This window comes from Pieris napi, chromosome 19 (genome assembly GCF_905475465.1).
Source record: "Pieris napi chromosome 19, ilPieNapi1.2, whole genome shotgun sequence".
NCBI classification, from domain to species: domain Eukaryota; kingdom Metazoa; phylum Arthropoda; class Insecta; order Lepidoptera; family Pieridae; genus Pieris; species Pieris napi.
Window position 1 is genome coordinate 6,014,168 of NC_062252.1, and position 23,589 is coordinate 6,037,756.

At 32.3% G+C, this 23,589-nt stretch overlaps 2 protein-coding genes across 3 annotated transcripts in view; both read left to right on the plus strand.

The window, feature by feature from the left end:
* Nucleotides 1-2,617: 2,617 nt before the first annotated feature.
* On the plus strand, nt 2,618-18,127 carry LOC125059122 (TBC domain-containing protein kinase-like protein). Of its 2 annotated transcripts, none has more exons than XM_047663344.1 (13): nt 2,618-3,043; nt 3,344-3,596; nt 3,827-4,043; nt 4,660-4,922; nt 5,360-5,603; nt 6,373-6,534; nt 6,901-7,078; nt 7,630-7,836; nt 9,895-10,082; nt 13,543-13,626; nt 15,948-16,072; nt 16,838-17,009; nt 18,000-18,127. In XM_047663344.1, exons 1-13 carry the CDS (start codon nt 2,839-2,841, stop codon nt 18,123-18,125), a joined length of 2,424 nt encoding a protein of 807 aa, XP_047519300.1. In that variant the 5' UTR covers nt 2,618-2,838; the 3' UTR covers nt 18,126-18,127. The 2 variants fall into 2 exon arrangements, with proteins under 2 accessions (XP_047519300.1, XP_047519301.1); XM_047663345.1 differs by having other exon boundaries at nt 2,619-3,049.
* Nucleotides 18,128-19,995: 1,868 nt separating this feature from the next.
* The window catches only part of LOC125059125 (cyclic AMP response element-binding protein A), an 83,003-nt gene continuing 79,409 nt past the window's right edge, over nt 19,996-23,589 (plus strand). Inside the window, exon 1 of the mRNA XM_047663349.1 lies at nt 19,996-20,294. Coding sequence (XP_047519305.1) covers nt 20,229-20,294 — 66 coding nt within the window. The 5' untranslated portion in view covers nt 19,996-20,228. The remainder of the gene's footprint in view (nt 20,295-23,589) is intronic.

The window sequence follows — 23,589 nt, forward strand, 5'->3', positions numbered from 1 at the left end:
ACTTTGTTCAAGAATTATTCATTCGAATGTGTATTTTAGTCAAAAATAATAAGCAATCTTCAATGAATTAAAACTGTAAATACGACATAATATGTCAATCATTCGCTATCTCACACGCTGTACGCTGATGCCTGGTCTATACCATAGTCCGTCTACGGTTTTAGTCCATATTGTTATTTCCAAGCTATTTTATACGGAAATTGATTTTATTATATTTGATCTCAAATATCTCCTCTATTGGTTAGGAATTCCAAATTTAATTATTTACATCTATTTACTCGTGCTATTCTATCTATTTTTCGAAAACCATGATTCATTTAATTTTCCCGTTTTAAGTTTTTGAAGTAAAACTTCTTTAGGCGCGATTATTCGATAGCGCGTTTTATAAGTCCGTCAGCGACATCTAGTGGTGCATTATTTGAACTGATTTAAGTCGGTTTCTTGGTAGTGTTTAGTGTAAAGCCTATGGGTATGTTCCGATATACACTGCGACCACTGTACAGAGTACCGTCAATTTAGTATACTGTGAAACCGTTTCTCTATAGCCAGCTATACTGGTTACAATTTAAAACGGAACGCAGTCCAGTATACTAGTCAGCTTCGTTTTTCGACACAGTTTTCAAATGAGTGCATCAAAGTTTTTCAATTCAACAAGAAAAACTATTATTGGAGTATTATCGCATTAAAAAAATCTATATTAATATTAACTGTCAATTGAATTAATACTACAAAGAAAGTAAGTTAGAATTTTAAATGTTTGTTATTAAACTGTAAGTTATATCAGCCGTTAGGCATTCAAGTGGTTTTGATTGATCACGTGATCAAAGCACTGCGAGTACCTTACCTCGAAAACGCCAGTGCTCGCAGTAGAAGTATAGCGGGGATTTGTGACGTCATATATTTCCCTAGGACGCTGCGGCTGTATACTGGCAGTCCATAGCGGAACGAATTTTTGAACAGTGGGAGCACTATACAGTACTCGCAGTGTATATCGGAACATACCCTATATTACAACGGGGCAACACTGCATACATAAATGTATAGTCCTTTTCATGAAAGAAGTCCCCCAGACGCGGCGCTGCAATCGCATAACGTAATGTTGCCATTTATGAGTAAAAAAATTACCTATTTTATTTACATTTAACAGATGTAATTTATCATATAATATTATTTTCTGCATACTTCGATGAAACAATATTTCTGTTATGTAAAAAGTATATTTTTATTTACTTATATTAGCGGTGTTCTAGCTACTTACAGGGAAAAGATGAGAAAATAGGGTAAAGAAAAGCAATACAATTTTTTATTCAGTTTTATTGCATAATTGTTGGGTTACAATTTTTTTCGAAGTACACGCCGCTATTTATACCTTCGTTTGTAATTCTTGTTACAGTTTTCTCTGACACACCTGCAATTAAATTATGAACAATTAAAAATAATAGTAACTTTAACTTGATAATGCTTATGTAATATGTAATATATGTTTTAATTTCAGTTACCTAGTTTCATCACGTTATGTATTTATTCAATTTTGTCGCAAAAACGAATTTATATCATAAAAGTCCCATCAATACAGCAAAAAATTATTAAATGGCAACTCTAAAAAGTACCTGTTATGGCGCCAACTGTCTTCCGAACATTGTTTAGTGGTATTAAAACACCTTGATTCTTATGTTCCGCTTCTCAGAACTCTTTCACCTTTAATATCATTTCTCGAGCCGAACTTTTTACAACTTTTGGCATTTTAATCAATCTTTAAAATGCACTAAGCTAGTTAAAAATTCACAAACATCTACCACAACAAACGAACTTAATAACATCGACGAATGACAACATTGCCGACCTGTCAAATTTAGTTCCAAAAATCACCGCGGGACTTCTTTCATGAAAAGCACTATAACACAAACCTAGGAACAACTGATTGATAGGTTTTGTTACCTTTACTATTAATATAATATCTTTTATATGATACCTAGCAATCACAACCGTTCGATAATTAAAACTTTGCCATTGTAATTAATAGAGCAAGGAATTAAAAAAAAAATTAGTTGGATGTTTATTAGATGTTGGTAGACTGACTTTTTTAAAATGGAGACGGTAGTACCAATTTCAGCCGCCGGCCAAGAAAAGTATGTGGCACTGTATTCGACTAACAACAGCTGTTTTCTTGATACAAATTTTATTATTGTCTTTTAAAATATTAAAGTGACAACAAATAAATTCGCAAAAGGTTTCTGACCGCAAATATATCGCAGAAAGTTGCAAAAAAAGCGCCCATCGTTTTCAAAATATATCCTATGTAAATAGCGACTCTCGGTTCTTAAAACATACTTAAATAGCTAATTTAGTATAAATATATGAAGAAGAATTTATTGGATTAAAGTTGAATCTTTCTTGGGATTTGTACTGACACTTTAGGGGCTTAATTTAAGAGGGCGTGGTCTTAAATTAAGTTTGGAATTATAGTCAAGACTCAAGAGTAGACTCTGACGGCTGACCTCTGTTCCCTCAGGGCTCAGGCTATAATCTATATTAATTATTAATATACTGTTGCTGTGCAAATTGCAATAGATAAAGTTTTTTAAAGTGTTTTGTTTGAAAATACAAGATTGACCTATGAATATATTTTTCTAGTCTTGTGCTAATGCCTAATCCTTATCCTAATAATTTATGTCATTAAAGATTTGTTTTGTATTTATATGAGGTAACTCTTAACAAAAGTTGAAACCATTTTTATTTGTCTATGAGGACAACAACATCTCCCCAAATATAATAGCAAAATACAAGAGCTGCTTACTTGACCACTAGAGTTTAACTTCGCCTTCTATAACAAATAAGATGATGAATAATATGGATGAAGAAGAGGACTATAAGTTTGCATCCTGTACCTACTTCGCAAGGAACCACCCAGGCGAAACTTGTGGTAGCAATGGATTACCGCTTACACCGAGTTCTGTAACAATATTGGGTCGTGCTCAGCGGTTATTAACTATAGAACACAGAAATCTATGCACGTATCTTGATATAATCCGGGGAAAACATGGTGTGTGTTAGTGTTCAATTGCCAAACAATTCTATATACACCTGTCTATTCTTGAACATCCAACATCCATTCTGTATGTGTCATTGACACTTGCACTACTAAATAATGATTCCCTTTGCAAGTACTAAATTATTCTTAGCAAAGCACCAAGACTTTCGCAAAGTCAAAATTTCCACTACACATAATCCTGTAAAGTAAAATTATTAATAAACCTTGTGCAGTAGCACCAACTAAAAAAGTATACATTAATTGTTTAATATACCATGTTTACTGAATATTCAATTAATATTTTTATTCCAGAAAGGATAATTGTGGTTGCTGAAGTAATAGGAAAATCATTAGCAGAACATACATCAAAATTTTCAATTCAAGAAATTATAAATATAGGAGTTCAAATAGCTAATGCTTTGTGTTATCTCCATCAGCAAGGAATAACTCATAGGGCACTCTCTGATGATAATATTTTAATAGATAGTTGTGGTAGAGTAAAATTGTACAATTATGGAATGTACTATATGACTGACGGAGGCAAAGAAGTACCATTTCCTCTGGGGTAAATTTTTAGATAATAACTAGTATACTAAATTAAATTAATGTAAATGGTCTGTTAATCACGTCTGATTGCGTTAAATTTAAACTGAAAATTATGAATGTCATAAAAAGATGACCAATCATGTTATTTAAAGTTTTAAAAAGTTATGCTGTTCAATCTTATCTTTTGGTTGGAAATGTTAAAATGTTAGTCAAAGTAGAAGCCAAATGAAGTATCATTTACATTTTCAGACTTCCACGCTACCTAAGCCCTGAAACCATATTGAATGGTGCTGGACCGTCAGCAGATATATGGAGTTTTGGTATAATTCTGTTGGAGCTGTGCATTGGTAAATTATGGAGTACTTTGAAACCTGGTCCAATATTAAGAAGAATACTTACACTTGTCCATGCCAATAACCCAGCAGAGAGGATTGCTAGAGAACATGACTGCTATGATTCTTATAAGGTAAAGCTATACATTACTTACTAAGTGAGAATAGTAAACACTTTCTGGCCAATTAAAGTGAAAATTATGTTTATTAGATTAAAGACTGATAGTAAGGGTCTGTTTCACAATGTATGGATAAAGTACCAAATAGCTATGCAACACATAAAGTATTTGGAAGATAAATTGTGCTATTTGACACTTCATCGGACTCATAACTTAAGATGGACTTTATGTGACGAATAGCGCTATCTGACAGTCGTGAAACGCAACAATAGTGTTTATCCTACCAATAAGTAATAAATAGCTAATTTGGAACTTATGTAGAACTTATCCGTACATTGTGAAACAGACCCTAAGAATATTTTTCCCTAAAGCTTATACATAGTGACTTAAATCGTAAACAATTTCCACTTACAGGTATATTTCTTTCCCATACGTAATGGTTGCAGTAAAATGTTATATTTTTAATTGTATGTTACATGGTCTACGAAGGCATCAATTTCATATACAGTGGCCTTGGATAGTGAATATTTTTTTTTTTAATGAGTAAGATTAGGAAATTTAATAGCATACTTATGTGTTCCAAAGTACCAAAATTATGTCTGAAACTTTATAATTTCTCAATCTTTTACAGGCACTGCCAGAAAATATTAGAGAGGTCATAGAGAAATGCCTTACAATATATCCAAGTGAACGATCTACATTTTCTGAGATCCTTGAAGTTTTAAAGAAGATTAACAATCAAAAACCGATAGATCTTAAAATACCCAGAGGTTTATTAGGATGTAAGTTACAATATCTTTACCACTGGTGGCAATTGGCTGGTGGTGATATCATTTCAGAGCTAAAAAGAAATGGTTTAATCAAAAATAGTCCGCCAATTTTGTCTATGCCTGTGTAAGTAATTTTTTCTTTATTTCTAAATCCTGCATTAGATATAGACATAGACATAACATTTATTACAAACGAAAACACACACACATAAACACACAAAATAACAATACTTAAAGAAAACATAAAATAAAATAAGACATCAAAAACAATAAAAATTAAAATTAAGAAATTTTCTTTTGCATTAAGAATTATATGTAATAGTGAATCTAACAGAACATCTTTTAACTGAATATAAGATTTAATTACTTGATTTATCAAGCGATACTGGATTAGTGAGAATGAGCATTCCGCTCACCCTTCAACATCTCTTTCTATGTACGCATTTAATACTCCCTTAAAAAATCGTGTGACAACCAAATTTCCTTATATACAAAGGGTTATTTGTTTTTGGTTTATGAATAAGTTTTCTTAAACTTCAACTTAAAAATTACTGTTTTCAGTGCAATACTTCTAGACGGCTGCACCATAGGTGGCAAAAAGAATGCTCTATTTGACAGACGGATAGCCAAATATAGTTTACAAATATTAAAAAATCGCTTAGCACATATATCACCTCATGATTTCTACCCTCTAATGCATGAGAAACGGAAAGAGTGTGACACTGTATCATTACCAAAGATTATACGGGAGAGAGATACTGAATATCAGTTTTATAGACTACTTTGGTTTCAAAGGCTTCTTCATGTAAGTATTTGACATATTTAGTTTATCATTGAGACATATGGGGTACATACAATAATATATAACTAGCAGACTCGGCCAAGCGTTGCTGTGGCTAAGGTTTTTGTTATATTACATAGTAGTAAACTATTCAAGGGAAACAGTAGGAGAACACTCATTACTGAATGGGGACCGCCATACTTTTTTGGTGGTAATGCCATTAAATTGTAGCTTACGTGAAACGTTGGTACTTTCAACAGCGCCACCTGTTAGAATTGTGGCTGTCAAATAATAAACAAATAATTTACAATAAAATAATATTGCGGATATAAAATAAGATTTAAGCTAACCTATCTTGTAAGTTAGATTAAACTGCACACGGTAAGCAAATTTGATTGAAATCGCTTAAGTAGTTTAGGAGTTCATAGCGGACAAACAACGTGACGCGTAATTTATATATATTAAGATATCATCATGCTAACATTTTTTTTTAATTTGTGAGTTTTACTGGATTTGATTTGATTTTAAGTTTAATATTTATACCCACCAAGGTGTATTATTTTTTGTTCAAAATTTTATTATTAAAATTAAATTATATTTATGCTGGTCTCCAAGTGTGTTCTAGTGTGAAATATTCTTCCTATATTTAATAAATTAGTACTAGAACTAATCTTAAAAAATATTTTTTCTATTACACCTTTCAATACCATATTATCTCCAAACTTAAACGATATCTTTTGAAGATTAATACAAAATTCTCAAACGGGATGGTACATATAAATTATTTACTTAGGGTTACCCATACACATCTCAATATATAAGGGCCCAAGCTGAAGTCGACATACCTCCATTGGTCCGGGGTGATGTATGGGCCGCGTTATTGGGCGTTTTTGGAGATATTGAAGATCAGTATGAAAGGATTGATAAGGAGACACCTACGCCGACTGACAGACAGGTATAATTATTTGGAGATTTTTGACCCCCCCCCCATGTAACGCGCCGTAACGTTTTTCTGTATAATTTACAATAGTAAAACGTTAAACCCAGTGACTCTTTATATCTAAAAGTTACCATTATGTGGTGTAAAGTACTGGAAAGTCGAAAATAATATTAACAATAGCGCGTAATTCAATCCCCGCATAGTAACGTAAATTACAAAATGACCCCCCCCCCCAATACTTGAACGCTCCCTAAATAAATAATAATGGAACTCAAAAGTTTATGTAGAATTTTTTCACGTTAACTTGGTTGGAGTTGTTAATCTTTATATTATTTATCTAGAAATGCGGCTGTTTTATTTATTATTGATATTTTTATACAGATTGATGTGGACATACCCCGCTGTCACCAGTACTGCTGGTTGTTATGTGGTCGCGCCGGGCATAGAACCTTAAAGCGTTTGTTAAAAGCTTGGTTGTTAACCAACCCGCAATATGTTTATTGGCAAGGATTAGACTCACTGACCGCACCATTCTTATACTTGAACTTTTGCAATGAAGGTAATAGTTTAACAATATAAATAAACGATAACGGAAATTTACGCGATATATTTAAATAAAAAATATATTTATAAGAGTTTAATAATAATTTTACATAACTTCTTGTCTTTGTCTTGGTCAGAGACAATTTTCAGTTTTTTTATGTAATGATTATATAAAAATGACCAAACCCAAATTCAAAATCTAGTTATTTATGAATAAAGAAATTTAGTTTTGCGTTTGTAGTGTACCTGTGTTTTAAATGACTTAAAACTTATTATTAAAATTCATTACCTTATTTTTTAAATTAATGAACAGAAATTAAATAAAAAGAAAACGTCTAGTCTAGAAATTTAAGGTTAAAGCATTATTATTAAAATCGTTTATTAATAATAATTAGGGATGCATCGATTATACGCTTTTTTGCCGATACGATACCGATGCCGATACACTTATAGGAATATCGTCGATACCGATACCGATACCAACGCTCGAGCAAAAAATATTATTTATAAATGTGTATAATAAATAACTTTATACAAAATAACCAATATTAAAAAAACATCTTCCAGCCCGTGCGTTCGCCTGTCTATCGGCATTTGTTCCGAAGTTTTTACACAAATTCTTCCTGAAGGACAATAGTGCTGTTATCAAGGAATATTTAGCGAAATTTTGGCAAATTACGACGTTTCATGAACCAGAATTGGCTGCACATTTACACGATATTAACTTTGTGCCAGAGCTTTTCGCTATTCCGTGGTTCTTAACTATGTTTTCACGTAAGTATATAACAATTTCTACAACTATTGTTTAAAAATAGCCCCACAAATTAATGGGTTTATTATATATATTACTAGCAGACCGGCCAAGCGTTGCTGTGGCTAAGGTTTTTGTTATATTACATAGTAGCAAACTATTCAAGGGAAACGGTAGGAGAACACTAGTCACCATGCTTTTTTGGTCGTTATGCCATTAAATTGTAGCTTATTTGAAACGTTGGTATGTACTTTCAACACAGCGCCATCTCTTAGAATTGAATTTTATTTTTTTATTGAATTGTATTAAATCTCAGATAATAAAAAAATATTTTGCAATAAAATAATATTGCGGGTATAAATTGAGATGTAAGCTATCCTATCTTTCAAGTTGGATCAAATTACACACGGTGTGCAAATTTGATTGAAATCGGTTCGGTAGTTTAGGAGTCCATCGCGGACAAACAACGTGACACGTAATTTATATGTATTAAGATAATGGGTTAATTTGGTTTGGTTCAGCAGTGTTGGTTTATATTGAAGGCACGTTCATTGATAGATCACTAAAAACAGTGTATGCATGTGTAGTTTCGAGACTTTTGTATTGAGAGTTTCCATGGGCAGGTATCACTTAACATCAGGCGAATCTCCTGTCCGTTAGCCCCCTATTCTATAAAAATTTGCAACTTCCGCCTAAGTCTTTCTTGGCGTCCATGCGTCGGGTTGTCTCTCTCCCTAAAATATGGCGAGGGGGCCGATGGCTGGCCATGCGTCATACTCGTGAACGGGTGCTACTTGTGGTGACTGGTCAAACATGAATTCGTGTATGCGTTGATGTTAGTTATTTCGACTATGTATTTGCGTGTTGTTCCCACGAGAATGTAAGTGCGTGCTCCTATTTCACCATGCCTACTGCTGATAGGGGACAAATCTTTGTTTTTATAATTTTTTATTAATTACTTAATATGTCATGTGGAACATGGTGTAATGGTTGCAACTCCTTACAAACATTGTGTAAAACAAAAAACTTGGCGATTAAGAGTGGCGGAGAGTTTATTGCCAGTTCTTCTCGTCCGTTCACGCACTTGATTTGAGAACTGGCAGTAAATGTAAAATTAAAAGCATTTAATATTTGATATGTGTTTCTTTATTGACGTTCATAAGTGTACATTGTGTTACCTAAATGAATAAATGATTTTGACTAGACTTGGAATCCGTAACCCTTGTTTAATTGTAATCAAAATATGATTTATTTACGTTACATTAGTTTAATAAAATACTCCTAAATTCTTTCAAAAGTAGGACGTAGACGGACGAGAACTGGCAATAAATTCCCCGTCACTGTTTGTGTGTTGCAAGCATTGATATACAAAAAACCCAAGATGCACACTCAACGTCAAAAAAACGTCCTCAAAAAATGAGCGCAACATTCTAAATTGTGCGCTCATTTCAAATAGTCTCGCGTCTAATGAGTGGAGTCGATGTTATTTATTTGTGTTTTTTTTTATAAATAAATTTATGTACTTTAGAACTTTTTTGTGTGAAGTTTTTGACAAATATATTTACGCTATATAAAGTGTAGGTCAGGAAGTAGCCAATTTAACATTTTTTTTTAATTTAAAGAAAAAACTTTTTAACCGGATGAAAGTTATGTATTATTATAAATTTACAACTATTTAACATCCAACACCTTTTGTCTTCAGTCACCGTGACCACGCACGCTTTAAAGCACCCGAAAAGTCGGATAAATTTAAAATTATGTAAAATAGTTGTAAATAAAAAAGTCATGTTCGACTCTACTCAATACCTTGTCCTACCGACCACGGTCGGTCGTAAAATTTTATTGCTTTAAGTACGTATACACTGCGTTGTAATAACAACTTTAAGCAATTCGCGTAAGGTTGATTTTGCAATAATATATGCTTGTAACATATACTGTTATAGACATACTGTTATAGAAAGGGACAGAAATAGTGTTTCGGGACACTTTCGAGCGTTACTTTTATTCGAAACTGTGCATCTTGGGTTTTTTCTATATCAATGGTTGCAAGTTTATTTTCTTAACATTCCAATTTCCCACAGACGTTTTTCCCCTTCACAAGATCGTGCACCTATGGGACGCTTTGTTAGTGGAAGGGCCACAACTTCCACTATTCATGGGTCTTGGGATATTACGCCAATTGAGGGACACTCTTCTCGATTCGGGATTTAATGAATGCATTTTGCTTTTCTCGGATCTTCCTGAGATAGATATTGGGGAGTGTGTTAAGGTTGGTTTCGCTTTTTCATAATGAAATCATTTATTTTTTTATAGTAGCGTAAACAAATTCGGAAGAGTGTTTAGAAATAAAAAAATATGTAAATTGTATTGAATAGGCTCCAAAAATACAGGACTGATATGAAAAAGAATTCCCTGATTCTGAGAGTTTATTTATTTATTAAAGTTTACCACATCATACATAGTACTAAATCTACGGCATATGTTACAAAATCTTTTATCTAAAATGTATGACAATTGAAGTAAACATAAGTGTCACAAAAAATATATTAAAAATACACAAGATATAATAAGCATACAATAAAGTTACCAGAAATTTTTGGTAAAGCAGAAAAAAAAACAACAGTAAAACAGCGAATTAGGTTTCTCTATAACCGATCAGCCTACTACCGAATATATCCAGCTCCGGATAAATACTGTTAAAATCGCGAAGAATTCGAAAGATAGGTGCCTGAACTCCAAGGTTGGGTTTTGCAGAAGGAATTTGGAATATTGCTGATTTTAGACCTAGGGAATGAGTAAGGGTCAACAATTTTAATATCCTGTAAGAGGTCACTGCTGTGTATATGATTATTTAGCAATTTATATAAGAGTTCTGATTGAAAATACGATTATGTAACCCAAGTTGTGAAAAATACCAATAAAGATTCTTCGCGTACGCTTTAGAAACTATTGACAATAGAGCAAAGTGATGTACCACAGTTTTATAGACGACAATCGACAAAAAGTCCGTTATACCATAACGTCTAACAAAGAAATATCTATTAACCGAGAAAGTTAATAAAGTTTCCCTAAAAACCTATAAAGTTTCAGGATATTATATTACTTTACTTTGGTTACGTACCGTCTCAAGCCAAGAGAAAAATTATAAAAAATAATATTTATGTGAGTGTCAATATGTATGTTTATTATTCATATACATGCAGTGCCAAAGGTAGATAATATAGCTTAGTGCTTTATTGTGCGACTTAAGCCCTAAAGTTAGCCAGTCATGCGTTCGATTCCGTGCAGAAATATTTTTATTTAAATTTTTCTTGTACAATAGACTATGAGAAAGAGGTTTATGGTGTTACTGTATTATTTATGTATACTAATATTATGAAAATGAAAGATTTGGAGTTTGTTTGTACTGAATAACCTTTCATCGATAAATACCTAGGAAAAAAAATTAAATTAGTTCCCTAAACCGCAGGACACAGCTTATATATAAAATAATGTTTTTTTTGTGTTCATGTAATCTTTTAAGTCCTAATTATTAATATCTGTTTACAAGTTCGTTTTAAACCTTTATCATGGTTATACTGGTTTGAAACACAATTAAAATGTTTATCAAATATCGTGATAAGTTTACGTTTCAAAGACCGACAAAGTACTTATTCGATAGTGAAAAATACTTTTGTGCCAAATAGATATTATAAATATATGTATAGACCCGCATTTGTAATTTGCATTTGGGCTGGAACAAAAAGAAATATTAAAATTTTATTGATTTCAACTCGATCAATTTAAAAACTATAGAAACAATACTTTAATTTTTATTTAAAGGTCGAAATTTTACATCGCACCATAAGCTGTTCTTCATTTTCTATTTGATTCTTTTTCTATTTCCGAAATGCGAGTCTCATATCTAACTATCTGTTTCCTATAGAGAGTGCATTTAAATATTCTTTTACTTAGAAAAAACAAGACTCAAAAAGTCAGTTACCGTATGAAGTTTGATATTGTCTTTATATGCCTTATTTCTATTACGACGATAAAAAAAACAAGAGGCATGTATCTTTAAAACACACATACACAACGCAAATCCATAGAGATACGTTTTTCTATAATTATTTTACTAGCGTAAGTTTTTGTTGGGCAAATTTATTACTGGCACAATATTAGGTCATCACACTATGGTCAGATCAGTCAACAACCTCCATGAATTAGAAGTCAATGAACCAATTCGCTGTCTAGTTATTCAGTTATCGCCTCGTAAACTGGTATTTGCATTTGTTAAACGTAATTTGAATTGTAATGATTATGTGCGAAGGTAAGAGGATATTATAGATAGAACTAGGTTTTAAACTTTGTTCGTGTGGTTATATAAACCTTACCATTTATAAAGAGTCTACTCCTAGAGTCCCTATCTCTATTGGCACTGGGCACTGCGTACGGAATATCTTAAATGTCGTCTCATGGACGTCTCACGCTACTTTTCCTTTGTGAAAATATATTCCACACAAGGAATTTTACCATGGAGAGTGTTCAGAGGAGAGACGTCGAGACAGAATACGAAATTCCACCCGTATCACCTCGACGTCCGCCGTTCCACAACTGAGCGTTTTTCAAGGCAGTTTTTGCCGCGCACCACCACTATGTGGAACCAGCTGCCCACTGAAGTATTTCCGAACCAATTCGACTTAGGGTCCTTCAAGAAAAGAGCGTACCAATTCTTAAAAGGCCGGCAACGCACTTGCGTGCCCTCTGGTATTAAGAGTGTCCATGGGCGGCGGTATCACTTAACATCAGGTGAGCCTCCTGCCCGTTTGCCTCCCGTTCTATAAAAAAAAAAGGAAAGAGTACTCCATCCCTTGTGCACCGGGTTCGATTGTAAATAGAAAACCTTGTAGGTGAACCCAGTGACTACTACCTACTGTAAAATAATCCCGAATTTAGGAATCAGGTCTGAAACGTGAATAATACGTTATAAGAATTGCTATCGCGTAACTTGCGTATTATTCTTATTGGAGATATGTTCTAACACATTTCTTTTCAATGCATCGTTTAATGGGTTATTGTATGCAAATTTGATAAGGGTAAAATCAGTCTGAATGGCTTTTCAATTAAGGTACGATTTGTGACACTTTGAGGTATTTTTGGAATAAAAAAAAATTAGTCGAAATTTGAAAAACATTTGAAATTTTTACTTCCGGTTTTGGACTTGAAATTTTTTTATTTTTCAAAATTTATGTTCTAATCAAAAAGGGATAAGAAAGATCTATACGAATTGCAAAGCGTCATTTTTTTTTCCTAATAGAAAATAATCTCCAAAAAAATTGATGTTTATTTTTCAAGTTACGTTGCTATGAAACAACTAGTATACTTAATAATATATACTTTGAGGTATTTTTGGAATAAAAAAAATTGGTCGAAGTTTTTGGAAAACTCTTTTGAAATTTTTACTTCCTGCTTTGGACTTGATTTTTTTCTTATTTTTCAAAATTTATTTGCTTATCAAAAAGGGATAAGAAAGATCTATACGAATTGCAAAGCGTCATATTTTTTTTATTTTTTCCTAATAGAAAATAATCTCCAAAAAAAAATTGATTTAGCATTGTTTATTAAAGGTAAAAAAAAAAACAAAAAAAACATCATATAAAAGGGTTCATACCAATTTTACTCTACTTAATTTTGAGTGTCATTTAACTTGTATTTACTAAAAACAATAATACAATAATATCATTTTTTAGGCGTCAATCGAAATGAGTCGAAACACACCGCGCAGTATCAGCTATAGAAGATTCACTAACGAACCAGAAATTAAGGATCCTATGGTAAGTGGATAATTGCTATATTGACAAATTTAATGAATAACAATGTAAAATTTATATAAAACAAGAAAGCGAAATAATTAAAGTGTTTTGGTGAGCCTTCTGCCCGTTTTATAAAAACTAATTGTTCTATAAAAAAAACTGTTTGGCAAATGTATGAAACAAATATATCAAGTAATAAAAAAAATACAAAATAATGCAAACATGACTAATTAAAAATAATTTAGTTTGTTATTTGTCCCAAAATGTTTACAATTTCAAACTATTTTTAGAGAATTAGATTAGATAAATTTTGATATACATATTTTAGACGATAATAGAAATAATTGTAATAATTATTTTGTAGTATTCGATGGTGTCCTGTTTCAATAAAACACCTGATCGCTATAAATTATATTTTTAATTTCGGTATTTGCATTAATCAAGATAGTATGTTCTATGCAAGCAATAAAATGTGTATGTGTGTTGCACTAAAATGGCAAGGCCAGATACTGATAAAATTCATGCATATAAAAATTTAAATTTTTATTTTTGTTCTCCTAAATCTTATTAATATTTATTAAATTATATATATATATATTTAGTACAATGTGCAAAAAAAAATTGCGTGTTTAGCATGACGTAAAATGACTTGCCCATACTTATATCGTCGCATAAAGAAGAATTGCTGTATTATATATTTTGTATGTAATGTCTCAAGAATAAATTTGACTCAATAATATATTAAAAGCAGTGTAAGGTGCTTAAAGGTTTCTAATAACAATCGCTATGTGTATGATTTGGTGACGAGATCCAGGCAACTTATAGAGTCGGTATACTTTTCGGGAATCACATTTTGTTCTAAGTTTCGACTCCATATCTGTGGTTCAGACTTAATTAGTATAATAATCTTAATTACGGCATTGAACTTTATAGGACTACGAGGAAACCAGTTTAATAATATCATCTGTTAATATATTTTATTGTTGTTGACGTGTTTTATAATCAATATGGAATGTCATTAGATGACAGAGTGAATGCATAATTTAATTACCAATTACTTTTAATAGCCATGTCATTTACTGTTAAAATAGTATTGGTTGCTATAGCAATAATATCTGTAAATGATTATACTTTACTATAGGTCGGTTATCGAAAGCTGGCGGGTTCACAGTACTCACACTAATGCAATTTCACATACAGTATGTTCAAAATATGATTTTTTTGCCATGCTATACATTTTAGTGTACTCTGGTTTTAGTAAGGTTGGGTGGGTTGTAAATAAATAAAAATGTGTCAAATACATACAAATATTAGGTGCATACGAGGATGGATCCAAAAGTTCTAAGCCAGACCAAGAACGTGAAAGAGTAGTTCGTGTAAATAATTTTTCATTTTTCGACATAAGCTCCATCTAGCTCAACACTTTTACTTCACTAACTATTCTTTCAATACTCCTCTTAGAAACCCCAGTCGCATCGCTCGATCGACGATGTCAAATTAAATATAAAATTTTTTCATTAAACTGTTTTTATTAAGATGCTTCAAATAATTAAAAACATTGTGCACCATTTCACGAGATTGCCCTGGTAATGTTTGAAAAAAGATCAACATGTATAAAATAATAATAATATAAAACAGTAAAGATCAACATAAACAGTAGCAAAAGAAAAAAAATAACTGTCTCTTATATACTCATAAGCTTGACCGAGCGCGAGAGAGATGGACAGTCTTTTCATGATGTATTTGTGATTGTATTTCAGTTTGACATCACGTCTCGCGCTTATTCACAGACACTACACAAGCACAAAGTGTAAATGTGTTGAAGCCGCCAGCTTTAGATAACATACCTATACTAGGCGTTCCGTTTCTTTCGTTTGTATTTTTTGTTAGAAATCCTTAAGAAGTACTTCATACCTAATTAGGTTAAGTGTGCTAGATTAAAAGGCTAAACTAAAAATGAAACAAACTTCGTGACACTTAAAAATAACAAAATAACAAAAAATACTTTCCAATGAAAACCAGTCTGTATAAACTAAAGCTGGCCATAGACGGACGGCATGTTGCAGTCAAGAAACACGCTCAGAAACTGGTCGTGCAGTCCGTGTATTGCGGATATGAATTTAGTATGGAAACTGCAGATCGCCGTGCGGCGACCGCTTAGAGCAGTCGGTATCGACTGCAACATGCAGTCCATCTATGGCCACACTAAGAGTTACCTACAAGAGATAAATTGGTTTTCAGGGGCCCCAATAAAATGGCCCGTGATCTCACTAGAACTATATAATAGTGATGTTTGAAATCATAAACTTTAGAGATTTTCCAAACGTAATTTTTAATTTTAGGACGTTGTAGAAGTACCCATGGAGGTACTGTTAGCCGAAATTTGTCCACGAATCAGTTTGACGGATTTCTTTTCGCTCACCTGTCAGGAGAAATGCTGCGTAGTGGATATAAGATCGAATTTACTGTAAGTAAATATTCAAATAATTGTATTTTTTTAATGAGTCGATCTCCTGTTCTATTTGCTCTCATATTTATATCTACTTTCATATCATATATGATTTGTAGTCATAGTATTAGTAAGAAAATCACAGGTTTTGAATGGCAATCATTTATATTGGTGAAAAAAGTTGTAGTTAGATAGTGGAAATTAGGATTTATTACATAAAATGATCCGGTGAATTTCGTGTCAGCTACAAATATAATATACTGTACAATGTCTATGAAACAGACAAATTTCTGAACGAATCTAAAATATTTGACAATCAAATGACAATGTTTATTTCTAAAAAAAAAGTCCATATAAAAAACAAAAACATCAAATGTTTCGAAGCTAGCAACTAATTATTGAAAAATTAAATTATATATGTTATTTTACTACATATTACATGTTTCTCACAGTTTAAACTTCCATAAATATTTCAAGATCAAAATTAGCCAAATCGGTCCAGACATTCTCGAGTTTAAGCGTGAGAAATTAACAGCAATTGTTTTTTATCTTTATATAAATAATTCTACTATTCATTTGTATGTCACTGAACTCCTCTTAAACGGCTGGACCGATTTGAATAAATTTTTTTCTATACGTTTGAATGGCGCTCTGGATGGTTTAAATTTACAAATCAGCCTAGCCGATGGCGCTGCAGTCGCTACTTTCATACTTTGTTTAATATCCTAATCGCTTGAAATACCACGCAGGATCTGCTTGTAATATATATTAAAAAACTTATAGTTACGAGAAGAGTTGCATAGAGGGCAGTATCAATGTGCCCTACAGTGGAGTTCACTTGGGGCAGCATGAGCTTAGAGCGTTAGGCTTGCATCCGTCCAAAGTGCTTACTAACGTCATCGCTCAGAAGAAAACTGTCATCGTTGCCTCAGCTGAGGATGAGACTGCTCAATTGGTAAGATCCTTTAGATAATCATAATTTTATAACTAATTTTTGTTAACAAATAAATTTCTAGCTCGAAAAGAGAATATTTGTTTTAACGGACATATTTATCTTTAACTAAGCTAGCCGTTGACTCATGGTGTTATTTGATGCTCTTTGATTAGCTTCCAAAACAAAAGCCAGAAAATATTTGCCAATAGGAAAATATCAACCAGAGACACAGAATTGCGTCTGCTTGATAAAGAAATTACATAATTTTTGACATCGCATTAGCAAATGTAGCATAAAATCGATTTTTGTTTAGTTTTTTGTAATTTTAATTTTTTTGATTAGTTATTTTTTGTTAATTTTGTTTAATAACTGTTTTGATTGATATTTGTATGATCTCTATGTGTATGATATGTTTGCCTTTAAGTGCTTGTCTCATTAAAAATTGTATCTTTTTACCAATGTATCAGTGTGCCGAGCGTTGGCAAGCTTTTTATCAATAAAAACAGGGTGCGTGTACTTATGTACGCGCGTAAGAAGTTATACTTCTTTGGCATTATTAAAAATAGTTTTTATTGCATGCAAATAATTAATTACAATTAAATAATCAAAGACTGGAAAAGGAGTCATTATAGTCAAGAAAGTTCAGTTTACATTTGAAAAATTAATTAAATAAATATTTATTATATACATTAAGTGTAACATAAATTCTGTTATTATTCGATTGTTGTTTTTAAATTATGTCCAATGCCGAAGCATCTTCCGTGGGCAACTTCATTCTGTTAATTTTGTGTCACGGTGCGCGCGCATCGTAAAATTCACTCTCGTAAATTTTTCATAACGCGCCTAAAGAAGTATAACTTCAAAAAACTGTATGTTTGAAAAATTCACATTGGCTAAATTCATCAATACCGACTTAGTCGTCTATGAGACAATCTATTTTTATTACGTCGGGGATGTTGTTTTCATATTTTTTGGTGTTTTCGGAAGCTTTTAAGAATATTATTATTACAGTTCAGCGAATACTTGGTGAAATGCAAAGTTCCCAGGGTGTGCATTCTTCATGGTGGCGTATCGGCTTTACAATCACACGTACCCTCGTTGTTCACTGTGCCGCCTAAACGAAATGGTCATAAATAGATTTTTATCTAACAGCGCTTCCACAGACACTCGTGAATATATAGTGTGTTAAAGTTACTGCTTGTACAGAGCTGGAAATCGTTATTTTATTTGCAATACGTCCACACGCGGCAACGATCTCACCCGTACTGGCCGCAACCAGTGATGCCAACTCCTACAGAATGTTTCCCCAAGGTCCAACTTGAAATAACCCCTAAATATCGATAAAGACCTTAGGTACTTTATAGGGGTTAGGTACTTTATTCAAGAAACATTTCTTGAATAAAGTAGCTACCCCCTAAATAAATGTTCCCCTAAAAAACCTCTGCACATCTTGATTACCTAAATATGTCTAGAGGGAAATCCATCACTTTTATCACGAAATTAAAATGTACCAGAAATACTTAAATATTTCTTATTTGAATAAATATCATGACAATCTATAAAACAAGATATTTTTTTATGGGAAAGGGGCATATTAACCACTTTACTGGCGGCCTTTGAAAAAATGGTACGCGGATGTTATTTGAAAATATATATCTTTACAAGGATATATAAGCTACTTGTAAACAATTTGTTATACTATCAGTTCTGCCCTGCGATTCTGTAACTCACTTCACGACTCACACAGCGGTTTTCGCATCGGCGGTCTCTCTCAAATCAGTCGTGAAGCAGTCATTTTATGATTTGGCATTCTAATAAACAATAAAGTACAAGCTCCCACCTTTTCAGAATGCCAAATCATAAAATGACTGCTTCACGACTGATTTGAGAGCGACCGCCGATGCGAAAACCGCTGCGTGAGTTCGTGAAGTGAGTTACAGAATCGCAGGGCTGGTAACGGCGAGTTCACGTGGGCGGAATCTATGAACCTCTAGGGGAAGATTCAGAGTCGATACTTATAACTTAACGCTAATTATGATCATCGCATAAAACATATAGAATTTTAATATCGACTACTTGAGTCTCACGAATGCGCGAACGAACATTACATGTCAAGTTCTTAGTTTGTAGGGACTGAGTCCCATATCCGTTTTGATGTGTGGTTCGTAAATTAAAGCCTGTACGGAATCGCTGTAAGATAAAACAATAATTTATTTTAACTTGAATTATTTTTATACATTTATGAATATTCTCTTACAAATATGCTGAAAATATAGTTTAATAATTGGCTGTTGTTTTCGATAATATGACTTATAAAACATGTATAGTCATTAATTTGTGATATTAAACGACGTCATATTTTTTGTCTGTATTTATTTACCTATAATGAAATTGTAATTGATTATTTTATCATAAATTATCATATAGAATAACCACGGACTGTAAATCATTTTTAGGCTTTATTATTGAAAATAATTTGTATTATGTTTACGATAAATATATCGATAAGTGCAATTTTTAATAAAACATACCTTAATCATGTTTGTATATACATATATATTGTAATTTAGTAATAAAACATTCCCATTTAATTGGTTTTTCTTTTATTCACTCAGAGTTTAAAAATATATTATATTTTGATGTAAATATAGTGTTCATTATAATATGGAAACTTAAAATAAAAGAAGTATTTGAAAAAAGGGACACTGTAACTTGTTAAGTTTTTAAATTCATTTATCGAATCAGATTTTTTTTTTCTTCACTTACGGTTCAAAACTACTGTATATACTAAGTAATTGGTAAAATATTCCTTTAGTAGATAAAAACTTAGTTGCAGAAATTTGAAACTAAAGACCTACTTTTCAAATAATTAACTCCTTAAGCATCAAATACAAAAATGAATGCGAATGAATCAACAGGTCAAAGCAAATATTTTCATACAATCGGGCATCCCCGAGTCCTACGTTATATAGTTTTTACCCCCGTTATGAATGAACGCGGGGAGCCGCGCCCGCGGCCCATTCGCTCGTCAACCGCGGTCGAGATAACGTGTCTGCGCCACTCAAACATACGCTCGCGATAAGTGAAAATTATTCTCACAAACAAGCAACAAATGGCCAACAGTGAAACGTAAACAAGTGATACAGTGAAGTTTATTACTTTCTGAGTTTCCCTCGAGCGACTGAACTGCTTGTGGCAGTTTGTGAAGTGCAAGTCGGCCGCTTGAAACCTGGCCCCGACATGGAGAGTTGCTACTTCGATATCTCCAACGACCTAAAGGATGTCTGGGATGCGGACATCGACCCGGTGAGTACGACCTTCTTATCTCCTTATCTAAGATGGTAACACGTGAGATGGGATGCTGCTGAGAAAGCGACTACTACCAGTAAAACTGGACCTTATTACTCTTTTATAACAAGCAGTTTCAAATATACTAATAAAATATAGTACCGATTATTTATACAATTACCGGGTATATATTGTTATTTATTACGAAATACACTTTACTTTTGCATAGCAAGTAGATAATTCGCTTATAAGTTGTTGGTTTTATTACTCAACGATTGTGTTATATTGTTTATCAACATTCAGTATGTACATTCATATTGTAACATACTTTCTACTATAGAAAACGGCTCCCGTGCCCTACCCACATTTAAAAACTACAGTGATAAACTTGATTCAAAGTTATCGTGACAGGAAAACTGTAATTAGGTATACAAACCACAGTGGTAGGTATTAATTTAACTCAGTACAGTTTCAAACTTTAAGTTACAAATGGAACGACAAATTCCTGAAAGTCAGGTGAATATTTAAAAGGAATGTTTATGGCATATAAGACAGGACTCCTTTCGTAGTAGAAACGTAATTTTTTTATTATTCATTTCTATGTTGCTGTTAGATAAATTACCTGATATCTACCGATCACCATATCTTATCATCCCGACTTTGATCGTAAAAAAATAACACGCGCAGTATCACTATCAAAATTAAATTTTATTATAATGGTATAAAATTCAATTTGTAGGTATTATTATATAAAGAATAACAGGTTGATTGGTAATTTATTTAAACGACGTCTTTAAATAAATGTTAAATATGTATATATGTATACGAAACTGGTAAGGACATGTTCTGGAACAAACTCATTATTTAAGACGAATTTAATTAGAAACGTGAAACTAAGAAGATAGTTAAGTGGCGCACATAACGTATAACCCAGAGGACCTGGATAAGATTCCTATCGAAAAAATGACCAACTTAAAAATATCAATAAAACACGCACAAGTAGTACGAGTCTTCTCTCGTCACGTAGTCTCTTCCACATATAAACCTAATTGTTTTAAATTAAATTTCTTTAACGCAAAGTATTTTAAGAAATTTCTGTTGCTTTCAATCAGAAAGAATATTGAATCATAGGTGTACCAACCGGTTACCCATCCGCTCTTTAAACTGGCTTAGGTTAATTGGATCTTCCCGTAAGAATGTGGTTTAAGTGCTCTGCATACATGGGAATTGTTAAATGTAAACTAGGATGGAACTAGGCCTAAAAATGCCTGGCTGGATATGGGTTCGATGCCGGCGAAATAATAGTTTTGTGTACTATTTAAATTTTTAAGACGTATTAAGATTGTCTATGGTTTTCTTAAAATTGTATATCATCGTTTTAAGATTTGTACTTTGAAATGTTAGACATAAAACTTTCACAAGCTTTTGTTTTTGATACTTGCTCATACAAAACCAGAGTTTCTATAGTTGCGTATATGTCAAAGATTTGTTTACTATATCCAAAATTTTGGGGAAGAGGTCATTGAGTCTGCTATTAGGGAGCACCTGGAACCGGTTCTTGGTTATGCCTGACGTCACTGGTATAACCCAGCTAAATAAAGTAGTAAGTTTTGCGAAGTGAGTTCCTACTAGCATAGTGTTATTCTATTTGGTCATATAACATGGTCTCAAACGGTACACCGTGGTGCGACGACCGTGCGTTGAACCAAGATCTCTTGGATTTATTAAATTTATTGACATGTAAAGTATACAGTAAATTTACAAGCCTTTGACTTTCAATTTGCTCAGTAAATTGATTCCGCTCCTGGGGGAGTATAGTGTGTCGTGGTGCGACGCTAACTGGGTATATGAAAAATAAACCTACGTCTTAGTTTATAACTAGTTTACTATGCGTATCTGAAGCATAAAGCCTATCTCATCGGCTTATGTCGGGTTCCTATATGCAAAAAACCAATCGTTACGAGATTTTTAAAGACTTCTATAAAATGTATTGCTCGTAGGAATTACGTGTAAATATAACTTAGGATTTTTTAACAAAAAAGTTATTTGCATTTCGAATTTTTTTATGGCGATTCCCATTGTATTTATGATGTACGTAATGATAATTCAATTGATTGTTCCTCGAAAATGCTATTAGTGGATACATAAAACTGTAATTAATTAATTATCTCCAACGTAGTTAAATGATAGGACAGAAATAATACGGACATTTAATCCTTTATTATGAAGATCATATGTGAAAAATTCTTTCTCTAATTATATTATTAATCGTAGCTTTGGTCAAGATGTTGATCTTTTATTACAATCGTTAAAACTGATTAAACTCATTCGGATAACTAAATAATGATTAGCTAAGCGAAATATGTAATAACACTTAATATTTAGCTGGCCTTTCTTCCGGTATTCAAGTATTTCCTATAGTTATGGTAACATAACTGAAGCATTCTCATAGTAGATTGCAATAATGGTAATTGAATTTCCTTTTCGAATACCTCTGTTGCAAAGGATTAAGGATAAATAATAATAAATATAATATATGACAGTTATAAGTACAATAAATAATAACTTTGAAATGTTAGAATTATGAAACAAAAAAAAACAAAACAAAACGAAGCTATCGTCGAATAGTATTGATTTAGATATTAGATAGATTGAATAAAAGTTTTAAATAAAATTACACGCGCTACTTATTAAAGTTTTCACTGCTCAATTGGATTGATTAACTTTATTATAATATCACATATATTTAACATAGATCAGCATCAATACGATAAAATACAATATTCATACAAGCATTATTTTTCCCCGCTCCGACCAATAATTTTTCTAATAAATTACACAGATAGCATAATCATAACCCTGTAGACAAACGAATAAGCCCGCCATTTTTACAAATATGTCAACCACAGATTCTAAATTTAAATCCAATTTTTTTTTATTATTATGTAATTATAACCTAAAACCGAAACGTTTTTCCTTTAACCTTTTAAATCAATGAGAATGACACTACATATCACGATTTTGTTTGTTTTATTTAACAATGAGAATATTACATAAGTAATAAATATGTATGTATAATCGTCCATTGCGTCATTCACGATGTATTGGTGTAGTTTCAAAAACAAATGTGTTGATACAAGTGCATTGGGACATTGTTGCCGAACGGGACACATGTAATTTAAACATTTATTTTAACGTATATAATTAATAGCCTGTATATTTTAAAAATTACCTTTGATCAAAGTCTAGTCAAAGTAACATTTGCATCATGTGTGCGTGCGTCTAAAATATAGTGATAACAAATACTAAATAA

Bases quoted from the DNA above. Each gene is read 5' to 3' on its own strand.
- LOC125059122 (XM_047663344.1), top strand. From the start codon at position 2,839: ATGATGAATAATATGGATGAAGAAGAGGACTATAAGTTTGCATCCTGT. The intron at 3,044-3,343 runs GTGTGTGTTAGT...TTTTTATTCCAG, and splicing joins TATAATCCGGGGAAAACATG to AAAGGATAATTGTGGTTGCT. The intron at 4,044-4,659 runs GTAAAGCTATAC...AATCTTTTACAG, and splicing joins ACTGCTATGATTCTTATAAG to GCACTGCCAGAAAATATTAG.